General features: G+C 48.7%; 1 protein-coding gene across 6 annotated transcripts in view; it reads left to right on the top strand.

Annotated features, from left to right (window-relative positions):
* The window catches only part of Tet3 (tet methylcytosine dioxygenase 3), a 110,007-nt gene extending 93,007 nt beyond the window's left edge, over positions 1-17,000 (top strand). For all 6 annotated transcript variants that reach the window (XM_013514634.1, XM_013514633.1, XM_013514636.1 and 3 more), the window contains 6 exons: positions 40-248; positions 1,506-1,656; positions 3,697-3,786; positions 4,406-4,543; positions 8,340-8,679; positions 9,354-17,000. In XM_013514634.1, coding sequence (XP_013370088.1) covers positions 40-248; positions 1,506-1,656; positions 3,697-3,786; positions 4,406-4,543; positions 8,340-8,679; positions 9,354-11,131 — 2,706 coding nt within the window. In that variant the 3' untranslated portion in view covers positions 11,132-17,000. The remainder of the gene's footprint in view (positions 1-39; positions 249-1,505; positions 1,657-3,696; positions 3,787-4,405; positions 4,544-8,339; positions 8,680-9,353) is intronic.
* Positions 17,001-19,928: the final 2,928 nt, after the last annotated feature.

Genomic DNA, 19,928 nt, shown 5'->3' with positions numbered 1-19,928 from the left:
GGCTCCAGCAGATAATGGTGCAACCCAATGTCCCTGCAGGTGATCCGCAGGCACACGCTAGAAGAGAAGCTGCTCTGCTTGGTGCGGCACCGGGCAGGCCACCACTGCCAGAACGCTGTGATTGTCATCCTCATCCTAGCCTGGGAGGGCATCCCCCGCAGCCTGGGAGACACCCTCTACCAAGAGCTCACTGATACCCTCCGGAAGTATGGGAACCCCACCAGCCGGAGATGCGGCCTCAATGATGAGTATGTGGTAGGGTACAGAGGATAGGGGCAGGGGAGGTGGGGTGAAGGTCCTCAGCAGGGCCCTGGGTGGCAGGTACTTAGAGTCTGGGTAATCCTGGGTAAGTTTTCCCTCCCTGGGCCATTTGACTGCAGAGTTGGGGTGGGAGCTGAGGAACGTGTACCCATAGGCCCTGGCCTGGGTGCCAGCTCTGGCTTAGAAAAGACTGTTGACTTGGCTTAGCTTCACTGTTAACCCCCCAGCCAATGCCGACACCCTAATAATATTGTTAACAAGTGTGGAAAAAGTGTTTGTGTGTGACAAACATAAGGCATTGATCTTTACAAAGCCTACCTTTATTGGTGTGTTTTCCCCTCTTTGGGCTAAAGTATATTTATTTTCAATGACATTTTATTTCAATATTTTATTTCAATTCATTCATCCTTTTAGTATATAGTTTGGAGAGTTTAGACAAAGTTTGCAGTCATGTAGCTGCCGCCACCACTGCAATGAAGATACAGAACACTTCCTCCATCACCCCCCAAAATTCCCTTTTGCCTTTTATCAGCACCTCTTTCCCCTACCCCTTGGCAACCACATCTCATTTCCTGTTCCTGTGGATTTGCCTTTGTGAAAATGTCACATAGTGGGATGATACTTTTGAGCCCGGCTTGTTGCACCAAGCATAATGTTTCTGAGGCTGATCTGTGCTGACGTGTGTCAGGAGTGCATTCCTTTTAATTGCTGAGTGATATTCCACTGTGTGGAAGCATCACATTTGTTTATCCATTCCCCAGTTGAGGAGAGTTTGGGTTGTTTCCAGATTTTATTAAGTGCTGAATTTTAATGTCAGTATGTGTTCATTTCAAGGCCTGCCAGTGTCTGGGCTATAGGAAGCAAGCATGTCTCAACCTTGAGACTCACACTATCCATTCCCTGTTTGGCGGTCTGCTTTGGAGCTAGTCAGAATATTAGAGTTAAGGCAAACTGTGACCTTCATGGGGATTTAGCTGATTCTTCCCTCTGTCTTAACCTGCATATTCCTCCCAAAAGCATACTCTGGTTAGACGTTTCCGTTCAGGGCTGTTGCAGAGCTAGCTTCTGGGAGCTGACTTTCTGCTCAAGGAAATTTGAGGAAGGATGGGGCAGGGAAGGATGAGCCCTAGTCACTGTGAAGCTGCCGGATGCCAAGCTCCAGCAAGGCCTCCCCTTGAGGGATGAAGAAGATTCCAGAACAGAGATAATGCATCTGTATACATAACCTGTCTTGTACATTTCAGCCGGACCTGCGCTTGCCAAGGCAAAGACCCTAACACCTGTGGTGCCTCCTTCTCCTTCGGCTGCTCTTGGAGCATGTACTTCAATGGCTGCAAATACGCTCGGAGTAAGACACCTCGCAAGTTCCGCCTCGCGGGGGACAATCCCAAGGAGGTGAGCAGAGCTGTGAGAGAGCAGAGACTCTCCCTCTCTCACCCTTTCCCTGCTCTGCCCCTTAACAGTCAAGTGGGGGTAGGACTGGCATGCCGCAACGCAGGTGTATAGAAAATGTAACCTGCTTGACTTGGGTTTTTTTAAAATGACCTTATCTTACTGTGAAACAAGCTGTGTGCAGGGACAGGAGGCATGAAAGTTAGACTTACCAGTTACAGGTAACTCAGACTGGAACAGTTGGAACAGCTGCTTTGAGGTGAATAGTTAAAATACATACTCAGATTCCTCATCAGAATTTGATCCTCTCAAAGCATCATTTCTTCTTCCCAATCACATCTCTTTGGGTGGCACAGGAACGGGCTTTAGTGTGTGAGCCACCCTTCAAGTCTTTACTGGACTTCCGAGACATCTCATGTCCTGCCTGTCTGCTGGACAGACACTTTGGTTGGTCATCGAGGTCCCACTGCCTCCATCCTGGGCACCTGGTCCTTGGGTTCTGGGTTGGCATCCACACAGTATAGCTGCTGGGTGTGAGGCCTCCTCCTCTCTGCAGTCTCCTCCCCGGGGCCCCACCCACAAGCCTCTCCCTCATCCCCAGGACCACAGGACAGGGCCTGCTGAGGGTATGGAAGCCATGAGTATCAGCTCAGGCTGCTTTGCCCTCTGTTTCTTCTCTGTGGCCCATGCCTCAGAGGCCATATCAAGAGGCAATCTGCACTCAGAATTCCAAAGGTAAAGAAGGTTTAGGGCCCTGGCCCTCTGGGCTCACATCATTGCATCTCCAGCCTCCCTGCTCCTGCCTCAGCTCCCGAGAGAGCACATACGGGGTCTTGTTGCTGGCTGCCATTGCTAGGATCTAAACAGCATCTTCATCCCATCTCAGCCTTCCAGCTCTCAAGCACTCAGTACTTGCAGAGCTTCCCTGATCCCTGTATGGCAGGGATGTCCATAGGCATCTCTTCTCTGCACCATAGCCTCTGTAAACGTCCATGCTCCCACCTCCAGACTTTCCTCTCCATAAATGAAAGGAAGCATTTGCAACTCTTTTATTCTGCACAACATCGCTTTTAGACTATTTTTTGGGCTTAAAATAGCTCCTTCAAATGCCCCTTAAACTGATACTTTCATTTAAGAATCTACCATCCCCCAGAGCAACAGATGCAGTTGTTTTTGGTGAATAGAGGAGCCCCAGGTCCACAAAGACCTAAGAATTACCAGGACTAGATACTGGTGTAATTTCCCACAAATTCTTCCCTCAGTCTGTCAGGCAGCGTTTCCTGTGCACTTACTATATCCTGGGTACTGTGGTGAGCTCCTCTCAAGAGGTCTGTTAACCTCGGGACTTCCCAGTGATGTGGGCACTGCTCCCTCAGTTCACAGGGAGGCCAGTGGCTTGAGTAAGGCCTTACGGCCAGTTCGTGCAGAAGGCCGAATTCAGTGCCGGACCTCCCAGGGTTTCCCCAGAGCTCCTTTTCATCTCTGCTCTGCTGGCTTGAGGTCCACTGTGCTGGTGGCCTCATCTGCACAGCCAGGAAGGTGGCTAGGCCCTGGCCACCCCACTGAAGGGACAGCTGAACCACTGCCCTTGATTTCCGTTTCTAATCCTATATACTTGGTTCTTTTTCTCTTCCCTCTTCTGCCTGCTTACATCTTCATGAGCTCTTTGTGCCTGTGCTCAAAGCCTCCCAGCAAGCCCTGCTTGCTACCGTGGAAGGCCAGAGAGAGGCTGTGTACACCTGACTCCTAATTGTGACTGGGTGGCTCTGCTTTGTCTAAAGTGGTACCATCCAGTGGAACTTCTTCTGATGATGGAAGTGTTCTCTGCTGTCCAGTGCAGGAGAAACATGGAGCTGCTACTGAGCATTGGAAGTGGGGCTGGGGCAAATGAGGGACTGACTGTAATTTCATTGAAGTTAGGCCCAGGACACATGAGTAAGTTCCTGCTTTCGGTGCAGAACACCTTCATACCTATTGTTCGTGGCTTTCTCATGCCTCCTGTACCACCCCCTGGACGTGTGTGATGACTGCTTCTCTCCACAGGAAGAGGTGCTCCGGAAGAGTTTCCAGGACCTGGCCACTGAAGTTGCTCCCCTGTATAAGCGGCTGGCCCCTCAGGCTTATCAGAACCAGGTATTAGGTTGGGGCCTGCCCACATGGCAGCCATTCTTCTGCCCAGGAGGGAGGTTAAGGCTCCCTGAAGTTGGGAAGTGGGAATGTGGACTCCTTTGTGCTCTTATAGAAGGAGCCCAGTTGAGAAGTAAAGCAAAGATGTAGTTCTTTGATATTCTTGGTTATATTGCACCCTACTCTGCCTCTCCAAAGCCCTGGTCTACAACTCCTCTGCCTACTAGTTATCTACCCTTTCTGGTCTGGTTTCTACTGCTAAGGCCTGAGCTCCTTCCACACCCTTGCACCTTCTGGGGGGTAATTGAGATAACCCCCTACAGAACCTGAAAGTAATTGTTTTGGGCCAGGTTAGTGGTGCATGCCTGTAATCTTAGCACTTGGGAGGCTGAGGCAGGAGGACCACCCCAAGTTCAAAGCCAGCCTGGGCTACATAGTGAGTTCAAAGCCAGCTTGGGCTATATAGCGAGACCCTGTCTCAAAAAAAAAAGAAAAGGAACTGATTTGGAGCTGGGGACTTATCCAGAAAACCTCCCTCCATAATATAAGTTAAAGGCTCCCTGGGCACAGAATCCGGGCCATTCACCTCAGGTCCTGTAAGCAGCTCTCTTTGGCGTTTACACAGGTGACCAATGAGGAAATAGCGATCGACTGCCGCCTGGGGCTGAAGGAAGGGAGGCCCTTCTCGGGGGTCACAGCCTGCATGGACTTCTGCGCCCACGCCCACAAGGACCAGCATAACCTCTATAATGGGTGCACTGTGGTAAGGAAGTTTGTGTCCTGCCCCAGCCCCAGCTGCATGGCGATCCTTAGAGAGAGCCTAGCTCTGTTCTGTGCAGAAAGAGGGCTCAGAATAGGGAGGGACATGGAGGCAAGATTTTCAGAACTCAGAGATACCCGGCCAGACTGCCTGCTCCCGCCCCTGCTCAGAGAAGCCCTCACTGGGACGAGTGTGCAGTGCTGGGCATGGGTGCTGTGTCTCAGGTAGATGCTGCATGACACGGCTCCATAGGTGCCTGGGTCCCTGGTTATCTATAAAATACGGTTCCAGGTCTCTGAGCTCCTGGATTTAAATCTAATCCCTAGTTCATTCATTGAATAAATGTATATTGAACACCGGCTTTGGTCTCAGGCACTGGCTAGGTGCTGGGGAAGAAAACGGACGAGGTCCTCACCCAGGCATGTGATACAACGGTAGCAATGAAGACCATAAGAGAGAAAAATGAAGTAAGCAAGGAATAGAGTGATAAGAGATGCTTGAACAGCCCATGTATGCTGGTGCCATTAACTTTGGAGTACAATAATAGGAAAAGACGAGAGAAAATCAAGCATTCTGTTTGGAGATGCCTGTTAGATGTACAGGGGGGATATGGAGCAGGCAGGGGAGAGGGAGGCTTTGGAGAGCATGGAGCTTACAGCTGAGAGCCTGGGTAGATCCCCGAGGGAGAGACTATAGATGGAGCAGACCAGAGGCTCGGGCTCAGAGGATGCAGCCAGTGTTCTACTCCGCTTTTCAGCTGGGCCCTGTGTAGGAAGGGCTTCTGGGAGCTGTGGAAGGAACGGGGGGCTCCTAGGCTGAGTGTAGCTCTTAACCCTGTGGGAAATGATGGTCCCATTTCAGGATTTCATATGTCCACCCCATCTTCTGTCTCTGTATGCAAGACTGAAAAGTGAGATGGGCCAGTTCCTGTCTACCCTAGCATGAGGATGCCTAGCTGAAATATAGAGGAAGGGCAGACCTTTCAGGGTTCAGAGACAGGCAGAGGAGGAGGAAGCACTGGATATAGGTGAGCAGAGCTTCTAGAATTTGAGGTAAACCAAAATAATACTTTTTTTTCAAAGTTAAAAGTATTTTTTCCTAGTAATCACTATGATTGTAAGACTTTTAAATAATATAAAAAATATTTGCCTGAAATCTCACAGAGATGACAGCTGTTAGCACTGGATGGCCATCTATTCAGATGTGTGTGTGTACACAGCTATATAAAAACTTACACCAGTGAGGTCACATTATATCTTCATGCTGTTCTACGGCTTGCTCTTCTTAACTCAGGGATATCTCAAGCCTTTTGTGTCAGTGGATATAGATTTATGCCCACATTTGCTGAGGCTGTATGAATAGCTCTGCCGTCACTTGTTTAACCAGTCCCCATAGCAGGCGGTAAGTACCTTCCGATGTTTCCCATCTATAAGCCTCAAGGAGGACTGTGCAGAGGTGTGGGCAGTCTGCTTGAGGTTCCAGGGCAAGGATGTTCACATCTGCAGGCTGAGAGCGCCTCTTCTGCTTACTGGCAGCACTGGGTTTTGTCAGTCTAGTCTTTTCCCACCTCACTGGCAGACATACAGTCTCATTTTAATTTGTGTCTCCTTTAAGCTCTAGAGGTTGAACATCTTTTCCTGTTTTCCTGGCACATTTTTATTTCATCTTTGTGAATCCCATTAATGTCCTTTGCTGCTTATTTTGAAAAGCAGGATTGCCTGTGTAAAGTATCTTCCCTGTGTTAGGGGTAGTAGCATAGTTTCTGTCACATCTCATCCTTTGTCTTTGCCCTTTGCCCTGTTGTTTATAACACTGGGTCTCTAGAGTGGGAGGAAGCAAGGCTGATGGCCAGACCCACCCAGAACAGACACAGAAGTCTGGTGTGGAGAGCTCTGTGCCTTAGGGAGAAACAGGCTGAGTGGAGCATGATCCAAAGCAGGAAGTCAAAATGAAAGGATCTGTAAAGTTGCCACCACAAAAATAAAGTCTCTTTTCAGTAACTAAAACAGCACAATCAAAATGTAAAGACCAGCCAGGCATGGTAGCATGTATCTCTAATCCTCTCACTCAGGAGGCTGAGGCAAGTTTGATGCCAGCCTGGACTACATAGTGAATTCAAAGCTAGCCTGAATTACATGGCGAGACCCTGTCTCCAAAAAAAACTGAAAAACAAACAACAAACAACAACAACAACAAAAGGCAGAAGGCATAAAACTCAAAAGGAGAAGAGTTGTGTTAAAATCTATCCAAGATTTGTTTTAATCAGGTGTTAAATCAAGATTTGTTTAATCAAGATTTGTTTTAATCAGATACAGAAATGACTCATCAAAGAAGTTTGTATTCACTGATAGGAAGCATGGCATGCCATGCAGGGGCCACACAGGGAGACCAGGGTCCATCAGAGGCACAGGGAGCCTGGGAAATGGGGGCTGGAGCCTGTATTGTGTGCCACAGGAAGGAATGAGCAAGGCGGCATAGGTACACTGAGTAAGTTTAGGACTGAATGGAATAGATCATTTCAGCTGGCTTTGGGGTATGGAAGTTCCAGGCACCTGGAGGCACCTGGCCCAAGGGTGATTTAGGGCATGGGAAATACTGGCTTGTTGTGTGAGCCAGGAGGCAGCTGGCTTCTATATTGTTGCGCTTGTGTATCAAGGCACATTCTCAGGGTCATTTGCTATCTCCAGGAATGAGCTAGTCTAGGAAGGCCTGTCTTTCCAGGAACAAGGCCCAAAAGCCAGAGCATCAAGAACATAGAAAATAAAGTAGAAGAAAGTAAACTTGACAAAAAACAGAAGGGAGCCTTGCTGAGAAATGTAAACTAACAATGCTGTACGTAAAGAAATGAATGGCAAAATTATTAACAAAAATATGGAGAAATTAAAACTCAATTTTTGGTATGAGTGAAAAACAGTCATTTTGGAGAGCAGTTCGGCAATATTTTATGTGGCAGGCCTGTTTCACAGCATTTATTCTAAGGAATGAAGTATCTTAAAAAATGTAGCTGGACAATTTCAGAAAGTATTGTTATGGTAGGGAAAAATTGGAAACAAGTTACAATATTTGATAATAAAATAATTAAGTAACACATTGATGAAGTAGAGTAATACTGTAGAGCTCTTTGAAATTATCAGGAAAGATGTGTAGTGCATAAAAAAGTACTTCAAGAAAAATGAAGTTATTCATACATAGTTTCCTGTGTAATTACCAAAAAATAATTGTGTACATTTGTGTACATAAATGACTTGAGTGTTCACGGTGTTTATTTCTGAGCAGTTGTTTTATGGAGATAGTTATTCCCTTTTTGCTTTCCTAAATTTTACACAACCAGAACATACTTTTTAATTTTAAAAAATTATTTTAAGAGCAGAAGGAGCTGAGTGTTCAGGACAAAGGGGATGAGGGTGGGAGTTCTGAAGCTGGGCTGGGTGATGTGCAGTGGCAGCAAGGCTGGAGAGGGGGGCGGTGGGCCTCCTGGTCGTGGCCCTGGCCCTTGTCAGCTATGTGACCTTATGCCAGTCATCTCATCCCCTCGCAGCTGCATCAGGGACATAGGCGATGGCAAGTAGACCTACTTTGAAAGCTGTAGCACACACTCTACCTGGTGGTGATGCTGGTACTCTGTGAGCCAAAGTGGATGAGCTTTTTAGACTCTGAGAAGCAGTTGCGGAAGGGAGGGTGTGTGGATGGCTGGCAGTGGGACCACTTGGGGAACAGGGCCACATTTTTTAACTCAAACCCCTGCCTCCCAGTGCTTGGTCCCCAGCCCCATGTCTTCTCTCCCCTCTGTGTGAGGCAGGTGTGCACCCTGACCAAGGAAGACAATCGCTGTGTGGGCCAGATTCCCGAGGATGAGCAGCTGCATGTGCTCCCCCTGTACAAGATGGCCAGCACGGATGAGTTCGGCAGCGAGGAGAACCAGAACGCCAAGGTGAGCAGTGGGGCCATCCAGGTGCTCACCGCCTTCCCTCGAGAGGTCCGGCGCCTGCCTGAACCTGCCAAGTCCTGCCGCCAGCGACAGCTGGAAGCCAGGAGGGCAGCAGCCGAGAAGAAGAAGATGATTCAGAAGGAGAAGCTGAGCACCCCTGAGAAGATCAAGCAGGAGGCCCTGGAGCTGGCTGGGGTCCCCACTGACCCAGGTGTGTGGAGAGGGCACCACCAGGGCTGGCATGGGCCCCGTCCTTCAGGGACTCCCCTCACTGAGCCCCACCTCCCACTTTCCTGCATCATGCTGAAAGTTCGAGACAGAGTCCTTGGGCCTTGGCTTAACTGTGTCCTATAGTAAGATACCTGACAGGAGGCATCAGGGTGGGAAGTAAGTACAGAGAATGCGTTGTCTTCAGGGAGCTCTGCTTGGTAGAAGAGGAGGCTTGGGATCTCCTGTAGGGTGTTCATGCACCCTGCGGGTCCACAGGGAACATCAGCCTGGGGCTGGGGCTGGGTTGTAGGCACCTGTGTTATCACTTCTGCTGGCCTTGGTGCCTGCAGTAATGCTGATGCAGCATGCAAGGTGTGGTGGTGCTTCAGGGAAAACTTCGGGCACTGATTAGTGTACCATGAGGAGTGGTGTACACAGGGCCATGGACTTGGAGCAAGCTGCCTCCTTCCACCTGAAGTACAGCATGGGTCTGTACTTACGGGTGGCCTAGGAGTTGAGTTGGGGTCCCTGCTTGGGCATATCCCACCTGTCTTACTTTTCCAGAAAAAGGAGGCATCTTAGGGAATGAGAGAAGTTCTGTCCCCAGTTTGCCCTAGACCTTGTCAGGCTGTGATGCTGTGGGCTGCTTTTCCACCCTGCCTTCTGCTTCCCCAGGCCTGTCCCTGAAAGGTGCATTGTCCCAGCCAAGCCTGAAGCCTTCCCTCAAGCTGGAGCCGCAGAACCACTTCAGCTCCTTCAAGTACAGTGGCAACACAGTGGTGGAGAGCTACTCGGTGCTGGGCAATTGCCGGCCCTCTGACCCCTACAGCATGAACAGTGTCTACTCCTACCACTCCTACTATGCACAGCCCAGCCTGACCTCCGTCAACGGGTTCCACTCCAAGTATGCTCTTCCGTCGTTTGGCTATTATGGCTTTCCATCCAGCAACCCCGTCTTCCCCTCACAATTCCTGGGTCCTGGTGCCTGGGGGCACAGTGGCAGCAGTGGAAGTTTCGAGAAGAAGCCAGACCTCCATGCTCTGCACAACAGCCTGAGCCCGGCCTACAGTGGTGCTGAGTTTGCTGAGCTGCCTGGCCAGGCTGTTTCCACGGACACCCACCACCCCACTCCTCACCACCAGCAGCCTGCTTACCCAGGCCCCAAGGAGTATCTGATTCCCAAGGCCCCCCAGCTCCACCCAGTGTCCAGGGACCCCTCTCCCTTTGCTCAGAGCTCCAACTGCTACAATAGATCCATCAAGCAAGAGCCAGTAGACCCATTGGTCCAGACCGAAGCTATACCCAGAGACCCTGGTAAGATGGGCAAAATACCTTTGCCCGAAGCATCTCAGAATGGGGGACCCAATCACCTATGGGGACAGTACTCAGGAGGCCCAAGCATGTCCCCGAAGAGGACTAACAGTATGGGTGGCAGCTGGGGTGTGTTCCCTCCTGGGGAGAGCCCTGCCATTGTCCCTGACAAGCTCAGTTCTTTTGGGACCAGCTGCCTAACCCCTTCTCACTTCCCAGACGGCCAGTGGGGACTGTTTGCTGGTGAGGGGCAGCAGCTGGCTGCCCACCCCGGAGGACGGCTGCGAGGCAAATCATGGAGCCCCTGCAAGTTTGGGAACAGCACCTCGACCTTGGCTGGGCCCAGCCTGACTGAAAAGCCCTGGGGGGTAGGGGCAGGGGATTTCAACTCTGCCCTGAAAGGCAGTCCTGGATTCCAAGACAAGCTGTGGAATCCAGTGAAAGGGGAGGAGGGAAGAATTCCCACCCCTGGGGCAAGCCATCTGGACAAGGCCTGGCAGGCCTTTGGGGTGCCCCTGGGCTCCAGTGAGAAGCTCTTCGGTGTCCTGAAGTCTGAAGAGAAGCTGTGGGATCCCTTCAGCCTGGAGGAGGGGACAACTGAGGAGGCCCCCACCAAGGGGGCAGTGAAAGAGGAGAAGGCCAGTGCGGAGGAGGAGGAGGAGGAACTGTGGTCGGACAGCGAACACAACTTCCTGGACGAGAACATCGGCGGCGTCGCCGTGGCCCCTGCTCACGGATCCATCCTCATTGAGTGTGCCCGGCGGGAGCTACATGCCACCACACCACTCAAGAAGCCCAATCGCTGCCACCCCACCCGCATCTCGCTGGTCTTCTACCAGCACAAGAACCTCAACCAGCCCAACCACGGGCTGGCCCTCTGGGAAGCCAAGATGAAGCAGCTGGCGGAGCGGGCACGGGCACGGCAGGAGGAGGCCGCACGGCTGGGCTTGGGACAACAGGAGGCCAAGCTCTATGGGAAGAAGCGCAAGTGGGGGGGCGCCATGGTCCCCGAGCCCCAGCACAAGGAGAAAAAGGGGATCGTCCCCACCCGGCAGGCACTGGCCGTGCCCACAGACTCAGCGGTCACCGTGTCCTCTTACGCCTACACGAAGGTCACTGGCCCCTACAGCCGCTGGATCTAGGTGCCAGGGAGCCAGCGTACCTCAGCGTCGGGCCCAGCCCGAGCTGCCTCTGTGGTGCTTTTGCCCTCACACCTGGGGGCGGGTTGGGGGTGCAGAAGTCTTTCTATCTATATATACATATATGGATATGCCTATCATATATATGTATTTATGGTCCAAACCTCAGAACTGACCCGCCTCTTCCTTCCCCCCACGTCCCCAGCACTTTGAAGAAGAAACTACGGCTGTCGGGTGATTTTTTCCGTGATCTTAATATTTATATCTCCACGTTGTTTTATTTTTCCCCTTGTTGGAGGGGCTTTTATTTTCTTTGTTTTTAAAACTCTATCCTTGTATATCACAATAATGGAAAGAAAGTTTATAGTGTCCTTTCACAAAGGAGTAGTTTTAAATTCCATTTAAAATGTGTATTTATTGGATTTTTTAAAAGCGACAATAGTAATGGTAACGGATGGGCAGGAAAGGCCAGCAGTACTGTTCCCACCGGCACGTCCGGCCTCTTGGGAGCTGACAGGTTCTCTCGGCCATCTGCCCAGGTGAGCCAAGTGCAGTGTGTAGCCCCAGTCTATCCCTCCCTCCCCGTGGGCAGGGAGCCGCCAGACCAGCTGCTGTCCTCTCCCGGAGGATGGGAGAAGCTGCAGACAACCGTCTGGGGCCCCCTCCCAGTCAGCAGTTGGGCAGAGGCACCCCAGGCCCAGCCCAGGATATGCTGGCATGGGTCTCCCCAGAAACCAGGTTGAAGGTAGACAGCTTCAAGCTTGCCAGTCTCCACACTGAGTCCTCTCTGTCCGTTATTTATCAAGTCCACAGGATGTCATGGTTCGCTAGGCAGCAGCACCTCATGCTGAAGCTGGAGTTGAAAGGCTCCTAGAGCCCTCTCCGCCATGTCAATAAGGCAATGAATACTGGGCCGAAGGAATTTGTCTTAGTGGCAATTTTTAAAAAATCGCCCCAAAGTCTATGCTGATACCGAAAAAGGGCTACTGTATCTCTTAACACAGAAGTTGAACCCAAGCTGTGAAGAGCCAAGCTGGCTCTGTGCGTGGAGTTGTACAGAGCCTGGTGCTGTAGTGTTGTGCTGGGACTTTGACTCTTGGGCAGGTTGCATCCTGCAGGAGCTCAGCAAACCAGTGTAACAGCAGTTAACACATCTGTCCTTTCCTGGATCTCCACATTGGACAATGGTGCATGCCTCCCGGCCCACCCCTCCTGCTGTCTGCAGGGGCAGGGCCTACACTTAAAGTGCAAGAGTCAAACATTTTCAACAGGTTGCTATGATTTTCCTCCCTCATTGGTGCCAGTTCTCCATTGGATCATTTTCTTTTTTTCTTCCTTCTCTTTCCATCCCCTGTAACACACCCATTCTAAAATTCTGGTGCATTCGTTTAGTTCTTTGAAAAGAGAATGTGGTGCTTAATTTTTGTGACATTGTTGAGAGAGGTTGGGGCAGACAGTTGGAAGCAACACTCATCTACAGCCAGTCAGACTTCTTGGAGTACTTGTTTTTCCTGTGGTATTGGTGGAAATGATCTCAAGCTACCCATGTGGACGTGTGTGGTGAATGGGGGCTTCATCTGGACACACGGGGTGTGGCTACACAGTGTGTGACGGCCAAGCAGGTATTTATTAAGCAGTTTTATTCAGATTAGGGTCTTCATGAATTGAGTTTAACAATCAGATGACAGTACTAACGGCAAGCTCCTGAGCCTCCAGGTGCCTTGTGTAAGAGCTGAGACCGATCCGCTGGGTGTTTACTGTAACCTTTCGGAAGCACTGGCGGAGAGTCGCTGTAAGATGTCCTGAACATTTATGTGGTCTGGTTTTAACTGTAAATAGTGAAAAGATTTTTTTAAGCACTTTTGCCTAGATTTAAACAGCAACTTGAAAAAAAAAAGTACGTTTTAACATGTAATTGTGGGAGAAACTGTAAATAGTAGCTGAATATTTAACGTGCTTTGTCTATCCTCCACTTTTACCATATTCTGTAAAGTTGCATTTATTTTACAGGACAAAAATGAAATATTATTGCTTTTGAAATAAATACCCAAGAGCTTATCAGGATTTAGAATCTATTCAGAACTCAGATTTATAGGAAAACCTCTGACCTTCAGTCTGACAAGCTAAAGGAAGCAGAGTCTTTAATGAGCATGCTAATTTTCTAGTTTTGAGGAAAAGTTGGGTCCTTTAAATGCTATTTTGCTTATCGCATCAGTACTTTTATGCAGGTCTCATTTGACTCCGTGCTTAGGTAGATGCGGGGGTGCCTTGAAAACTTCATTTTAAATGATCTTAAGCAAGAAATACGATATTTTACAAAACGTGGAGAATGTGACCGTCTGTGTGACCCATGGAAGCCCCAGGTTGGCTGTTGGTTTGGAAGGTCCCGAGTGTAACCTAGATGATTCTGACACTTGGCATGTGTGGATCTCTGATGTTTGTTAACTATGCTCTTCCCCTTGTCACCCTTTGGTAGCAAAGCCATTAGATGAAAGGAGAAACCAATACAAGTTACTAGCATGTGATGTCTGTCCCCAGCCCACACAGCCTTGGGTCGTTAGCTTCAGGGCTGGAACCAGGCTGCTGAGAGGCGAGTCAAGAGGCGGGCGCGTGGGGTGCACCCACGCCCCTCTGAGCAGGGTCCCGAGAGTTAGCTGGTGCTGTTGCCGTGCTCAAACCCATGCTGATTTTTACACACTACATGTATAACCTACCTCAAATCTCAGTCATTGAAATTAGCATGCTTTAGACGTATATTTAAAAAGTAACTATGCACAGCTCTTTATCCCCCCTTTGCTGCTCAAGGCTTCTTAAAGAAAAAAATCAAATTTTTATTTTTTACTGGCATTATCATTTTTTAAGTACTAAAGATGGTTGACAAACATTTTTATCACGAGAAGAAAAATAAAGCCATTGCAACTAAAGAACCTAACAGCATGACCAAGTTTTAAGAGTAACATAGCAACAGAAAATGATGGAGTCTTGTAGTCATCTCCCCGTGTGCCCGTCCACAGACACCATCCACATGGAGTGCAAATGTTTGGTTCCTTTCTTTTGCTTTGTTTTGTTTCCCCTACCTCTTGCGTGTAAGGGAAGTACTTGCAAAGTTCTGTGCTAAGAGATTGTTGGATTTTTTTTTTTAAAGTAAAGATCACTTTGCAGCAAGGTCTCACCCAATAACTGGTGCTAGCTCAAGAAACCATCATCTTACCATCGGAAAGCTTGACTAACAGTGTTGCATAGATTTGGGAGGTTTTGTTTGGGGTCTGGTTTTTAGCAAGGCCTCAGTTCCCCACACCTGGCTTCCTGGGTGCTGCTTTGCCTTCTCCCCGATATGGACAGTGGTGTGCATGGAAAGGTTTCCTACCTGCCTCTTCTGATCCTTCCCTTGCCTCTTTTGGAAATAGTAGTTTGCAGAGCAGGGATTTTTAAAGCACTCTCGCAAGGAAAGAAGTCACAAGCTTAATTGCTTTGTATCAGACAGCAGTAGATGAGTGAGGATGGTTGACAGTGAGTAGATGGTGATCTGATTTCTCTGGCAGAAACCCATCCAGACTTGCATCTTGACATTTAACCACCCTGTGATCCCAACCCAAGGCAAAGCTGGTGGAAAACTCTGATATATCCCTGATGTGCCTCAACCAATATCTCTTTCCTTTTGTTACTGAAGTGTGTTCTATGGACTAGGAAGCATTTTTATGAGTTGAAATAGTCTAAATAAAATGGTGCTATGGTGTTTTAATGTGACTGTCCCTGATCCTGTCTCGCTGAGGTGCTATCAACGTTCTGAAACCACAACCAACCAAAAACAAGGTGGGCTCCAGTCTCTCGGCTTTTTTTGTTCCTCCTCGTTTGGTGCTGTCTTCTTAGACCTCTGTTTACCATGCTATAATCTGCTCTGAGCAGTTTTAGTTTTGTTTTATTGTTCTTCCCTTGGTGGCCAAACAAAGAAAGGCAAGTCAAGAAGGCGAGGCCCCTTGCTGAGGGGCCGGCCTCGCTTGGCGGGTGCTTTGGTTTCACGCCTGTCTTCTCAGGCCCAACGGGAAGGCAAAGACATGCAGTGATTTCTCTGAGGAAGGGAGTCGGGGGCTCCTGCCTTGTATAGCACAGCGTGTGTCTTAGCCAGAGCTGCGCATCCTTCTCCTGCGGCCCAGGTGCTGAGCAGATGTCTGTCCCTGGGAGTCTCAATGGGGGCCCATGGAGTGGGTGCACAGGGAGCTGTTTCCTCACCTGGCAGGGCTCGGGACCGTGGTGGGCGAGGAGTTCATTCCTGTGCTCCTTCCAGCCTTGGCCCCAGTGTGGCTTCTCCTGCTTGTCCGTCCCTCGTGTTCGGACGAAAGGCAGGAGCTTTCTTTGTCCCTTGATGTCACTGAGGCTGCTTTTAGTTGGTGCTAAATTTCTCCGTGGGTCCACAGAAGTTGATGTTTTTAAGAACTCAATAGGAAGCTCCATTTTTGCATCATCCACTGTCACAATTTTTTTTTTTAAATACCTCAAAAACGGGACATTGTGACAACTTAGTAGATTCCATGAAGGTCTAATACCTGCAGGTTATCTGTTTGATGACATAGCTGACCTTGAAGATCTGGAGTCATTTTGGTTTTGATTCTTAGTGAAAATGGCAGAAGGCATAAAGGAAGGAATGTGGCTGACTCTGTTTCCTTTTTAAGTTCTGCTTTCGAATAAAATGTGAATTTCCTATGCCCATCTCACTGAGCTTTCTCAGTCATCGTTGCTGTCATTTGCAGTGACTCCCTCAAGATCTAGTCTATTAGCCAGCGCATCTGCTGTAATTCATGGCCGACTTCAACATGTCCTGGACCAAAATAACATTTTTGAGGTGCACACCTCAGCATAGGTTCTACAGCCCCACACCTGCACATGCATAGCTTTCTCCACGAGTGCGGGCCCGCCTGGCACGCCCAGCACTTCCTCCCACAGAGCTGCCAGCAAGAGCAAAGCAATAGGCTTCTCCCCTGAGCAGAGACCTCAGTGCAGAAATGCCAGGTCTAAAGTTGATTTTTGCCTAAGAATCAGCAAGCTATTTGGCCTACTTCCTCATTTGCTTCTACTCTGATATCAGGGATGCTTTTTGTAGTGGTATTGTTTGTGCTCTCCTCATTTTGACTAACCTGTCATTCAGGGGAAACTCATCACTCTTCACATGGGGACTTAAAATATGAATTGGCTCATTTGAACATTCCAAATTGTCTTAGTTCAATACCTTTTCATTCTTTTTTTTTGAGGGGAAAAGAGGAGAAAAACAGGAGTGATGTCATTTCTTTTTCATGTATTTAATTAGAGAAACAAGGACTGGTTGTCTTGTGGCATATTAATGCATTAGACTTAATCTAGAACCCCTGTAGCTTTCTGGTGTGTTTTATTTCTTATCTCTTTGAATTCCTGTTTGGTTACTTGGCTTCCAATGGAGGTGAATTTAACAACCATACTTGAATATTCCGTCTTGACTTTGTAAACTGTGGCTACTTGAAATGAAGTTTATCTGGGGTTGATGGATGAATGATAGATTTTTGCAATGTCTCAAGGCAATAGGATGTGTATTAAACTGTAGATATTCTTAGTACAGTAAATTTATGCTGATAATTTTATTTTGTATAATTTTTATCTTTTTGTTAATATTTTTTCTTCCACTTTATTGGTTTGCCTCCTGAGCTACCCCTCCTTACCCTCCCTTTTCCCCCAGTGTTTCAGTAAATTTAATTTAGGGTGCCTAGAAATTGCAAGTATGTATCCTTTTTTGATTTGTATTTTATTATAATTTACACAAACAACTGGGTTTGTGAACTGTATTACTCCTGGTATCTTTAAAATATTGTGGGTGTTTTAATAAATTTTATATTTATTTTTTGCACTCAAATTCAGTGTGGGTTCTTTTTCCCCCTTGAACCGGAATTAAATTGACATTTGAGGTACCCTGCAGTGTCACACTTCCATCACGTACAGATGCGCAGATGAAGTTAACAGCAGCGGCAGAGCCTTTCCTGGCCCACTCCGCCACCTGGACAAAGTGACTCTCAGAGTCTCTGCCATTAACTCTGGGGTGAGGGAGGGAAGCAGAGGGCCTTTCTCCTCTTGTCTTCTTTCCCCTTTTGTCGCCCTTTCTCATTCAACCTGGGGGTGCTGTTTCCCTGTTAGAATGTTTACTTTCTGATGTTATCATTGAAGGATGACTGAGTCCTGCCCAGTTCTGGTAGGTCGGACATGGACCTAGCAGGAAGATGCAAAGGAGGAACCCTCGCTTCTGCTGTCCCAGTTCCCAGAGGCCCCATGCCTGAACTCTTGTCTTCAATTCAGATCGCCGATTCTGGTGGTGGCTGTTCCTCAAAAGAGAACTCTGCATTGAGGAAAGAGACAGGCAAGGTGTCACTCAGGGGTAGCGCACGTGCCTAGCACGTGCAAGGTCCTTGGTTCAGGCCCGGTACTAGGGAATGAGGGTGCACAGTGCATTGGGGAAGAAGAGGGGTAAATGGAGAGAAGCTGTCCTTTCCCCTTCCTCCTGCTTGAAATAGCCCACTGAAGTCAATCCAGGATGTGAAACAAGCAGCCCCACTGCCCATAAAGCCCCTGCAGCATCCAGCATCCCTCCGGGTCTCTAGACACAGGAAAGCTCGTCTCGGCATGTGTGAGTGGGCCCCGCAGTCGGGACAGTTCGCCTTGGTGCTCACAGCAATCCAGCAACCCTCGTGCACGTCTGTATGTTTTCCTAAAGTAGGATCACACTGTTGTGTACCTTCTGCTTGCCTTTTTGAGTTGAGAGACCAAATTCTGCCCACTTCTTGCAGCCCTGTCACGTTAGCCCAGGGTAGGAGGAGGTGGGGGGCAGGAGAGTCCTGCTTCAGCACAGGCTGATTTCACCTCTGGATGTCTGTAAATAGGCCTCCATCTCTTACACCAAGTTCATGGTAATAGAAATTTGAAGACAAGGTTTTAAAAACTACCTGCAGTCCCATATGAGAGAACCACTGGTTGCAAACATTTTCTGAATGGGTAAGCATGACCATTGTATTCTATTTAAAACTTATGTATATACGTGAGTTTTAAATAGAATACAATATGTTGACATTTTTTCACTTAATATATCTAAATATCAGTGATACAGAGCCGCATCTTTGTTAATAGTTGCCAAGTATTTCATTGTATGGATGCAGAAGCATTTGATCATCTCTATATTAGCAAGCTCTTTAAGATCCCTACTTGAAATTACAAAATGAATTCATTCAAATCTGCTTCCTTGTAAGCCCCCCCAACCCACACAGCATTTCTATAAGCATCACAGCACGCCCCCCCACCACATGCCCGCACGCTTGACTCCCATACCCTCCTAGCAGAAGTCACAGGTCCTGTCCACTGTGCCCCCAGCTGGCCACACCTAGAGCATCATTCTTCATATTGGGCTCACCAGTCAGGACCACCTTGTGGCAGATGGAATCTGGCTGATTCAAACCAAGCACAGAAACAGCAAGAAGCCCCCCAATCTGGAAATGGCATGTGTGTAAATGCACACCAAAGTGCATTAGGTTTTTAAACAACTAAGCCATAGTGAGAGCTCTGGAAAGAACACGGCCCTCTCATTCCCCAGTTGCACGGTGTAAGCTGAGCAGTTCCATCTCCATGTCATCATCTCTGTCTATAAAAAGGGCTGATGCTGCCACATAAGACTGAGATAAGGATCGAAAAAAAAAAAGAATACTACAGAACGAAGACTGCCGAGCATTCTGGACATGGAAGGTAATAAGAGTCATGATGCCTTTTGAGGTACTCAAAGATTCTGGTCACCGAGGAGACCAGGGACCAAGGCTAGTCTCAGACCACATGGTGACCATATATGTGAGCCACTGCAACCAGTTCCCCCTGCTGGTCGTTGTACCGCCCCTTACGCATTTCACACATCACTTGAAGTTTAGCCTCTGTGTGTGTATGGTGCTGGGGACCAAAAGTAGGGGTGCTCTGCCATTTAGCTGTATCCCTAATCTTTTTTATTTTACTTGGAGACAGAATCTTACTAATTTTCCCAGCCTGTCCTTGAACTTGCAATCCTCCTGCCTCTGCCTCCTGGATAGCTGGAATTACAGATGTGCGCCATCACACCTGGCAGGCTTAGCCATCTTAAATGGACAGTTTAGTTCATCCTCCCTGCCATTTCAAGTCTTCACCCTGTCCCCGTCCCACTGCACAGCTTGATCAATACCTTATAAAGTGTTTACCAATATCCTGTGGGTTCCTGATCTTGGAGAATCATTAGTCATGTTTGTGCCTTACCATGCAAGTAACAGGCATTTGCCATCCTAGGGGAGGAAAGAGCCCCTGACAATATGTTCAACCCGTGTAACCCAGTGCATGGTCCTGTGAGAGCCACAAGGACACCAGAGAAGACATGAAAGGCAGATCTTTGTCAAATTCCAGATCTCTCCAACCCCGTCCCAGGCCACTCCAGAGGTCTTGGAAGATGGCTCATTCTTTCCTGCGGAGAAGCCCCACCCCAGCCCAGGGCCCTTGCCTAACTCTGGAGCTCCACAGCAAGCAGCCTCCCGTGTGCTCACCCTCTTCCCTGCACACACACTAATCCTGGCCCTGCATCCCCACCCGCATACTCTTTTGTTTTTTGGTTTGTTTTTTGTTTTTTTTCTGGTACCGGGAATCGAACTCACGACCTCATGCTTGCCGGGCAGGCGCTGTGCCGCTGAGCTAAATCCCCAGCCCCTCCCACCCGCATACTCTTGATTGGCATCCCTTGCTGCTCCTCAGGGACACGCTGGCCCAAATACCCGCTTTCTGCAGC

This window comes from Chinchilla lanigera, unplaced genomic scaffold (genome assembly GCF_000276665.1).
Source record: "Chinchilla lanigera isolate Chin_1 unplaced genomic scaffold, ChiLan1.0 scaffold00023, whole genome shotgun sequence".
NCBI lineage: Eukaryota > Metazoa > Chordata > Mammalia > Rodentia > Chinchillidae > Chinchilla > Chinchilla lanigera.
This window is presented reverse-complemented; position numbering and strand designations above follow the sequence as displayed.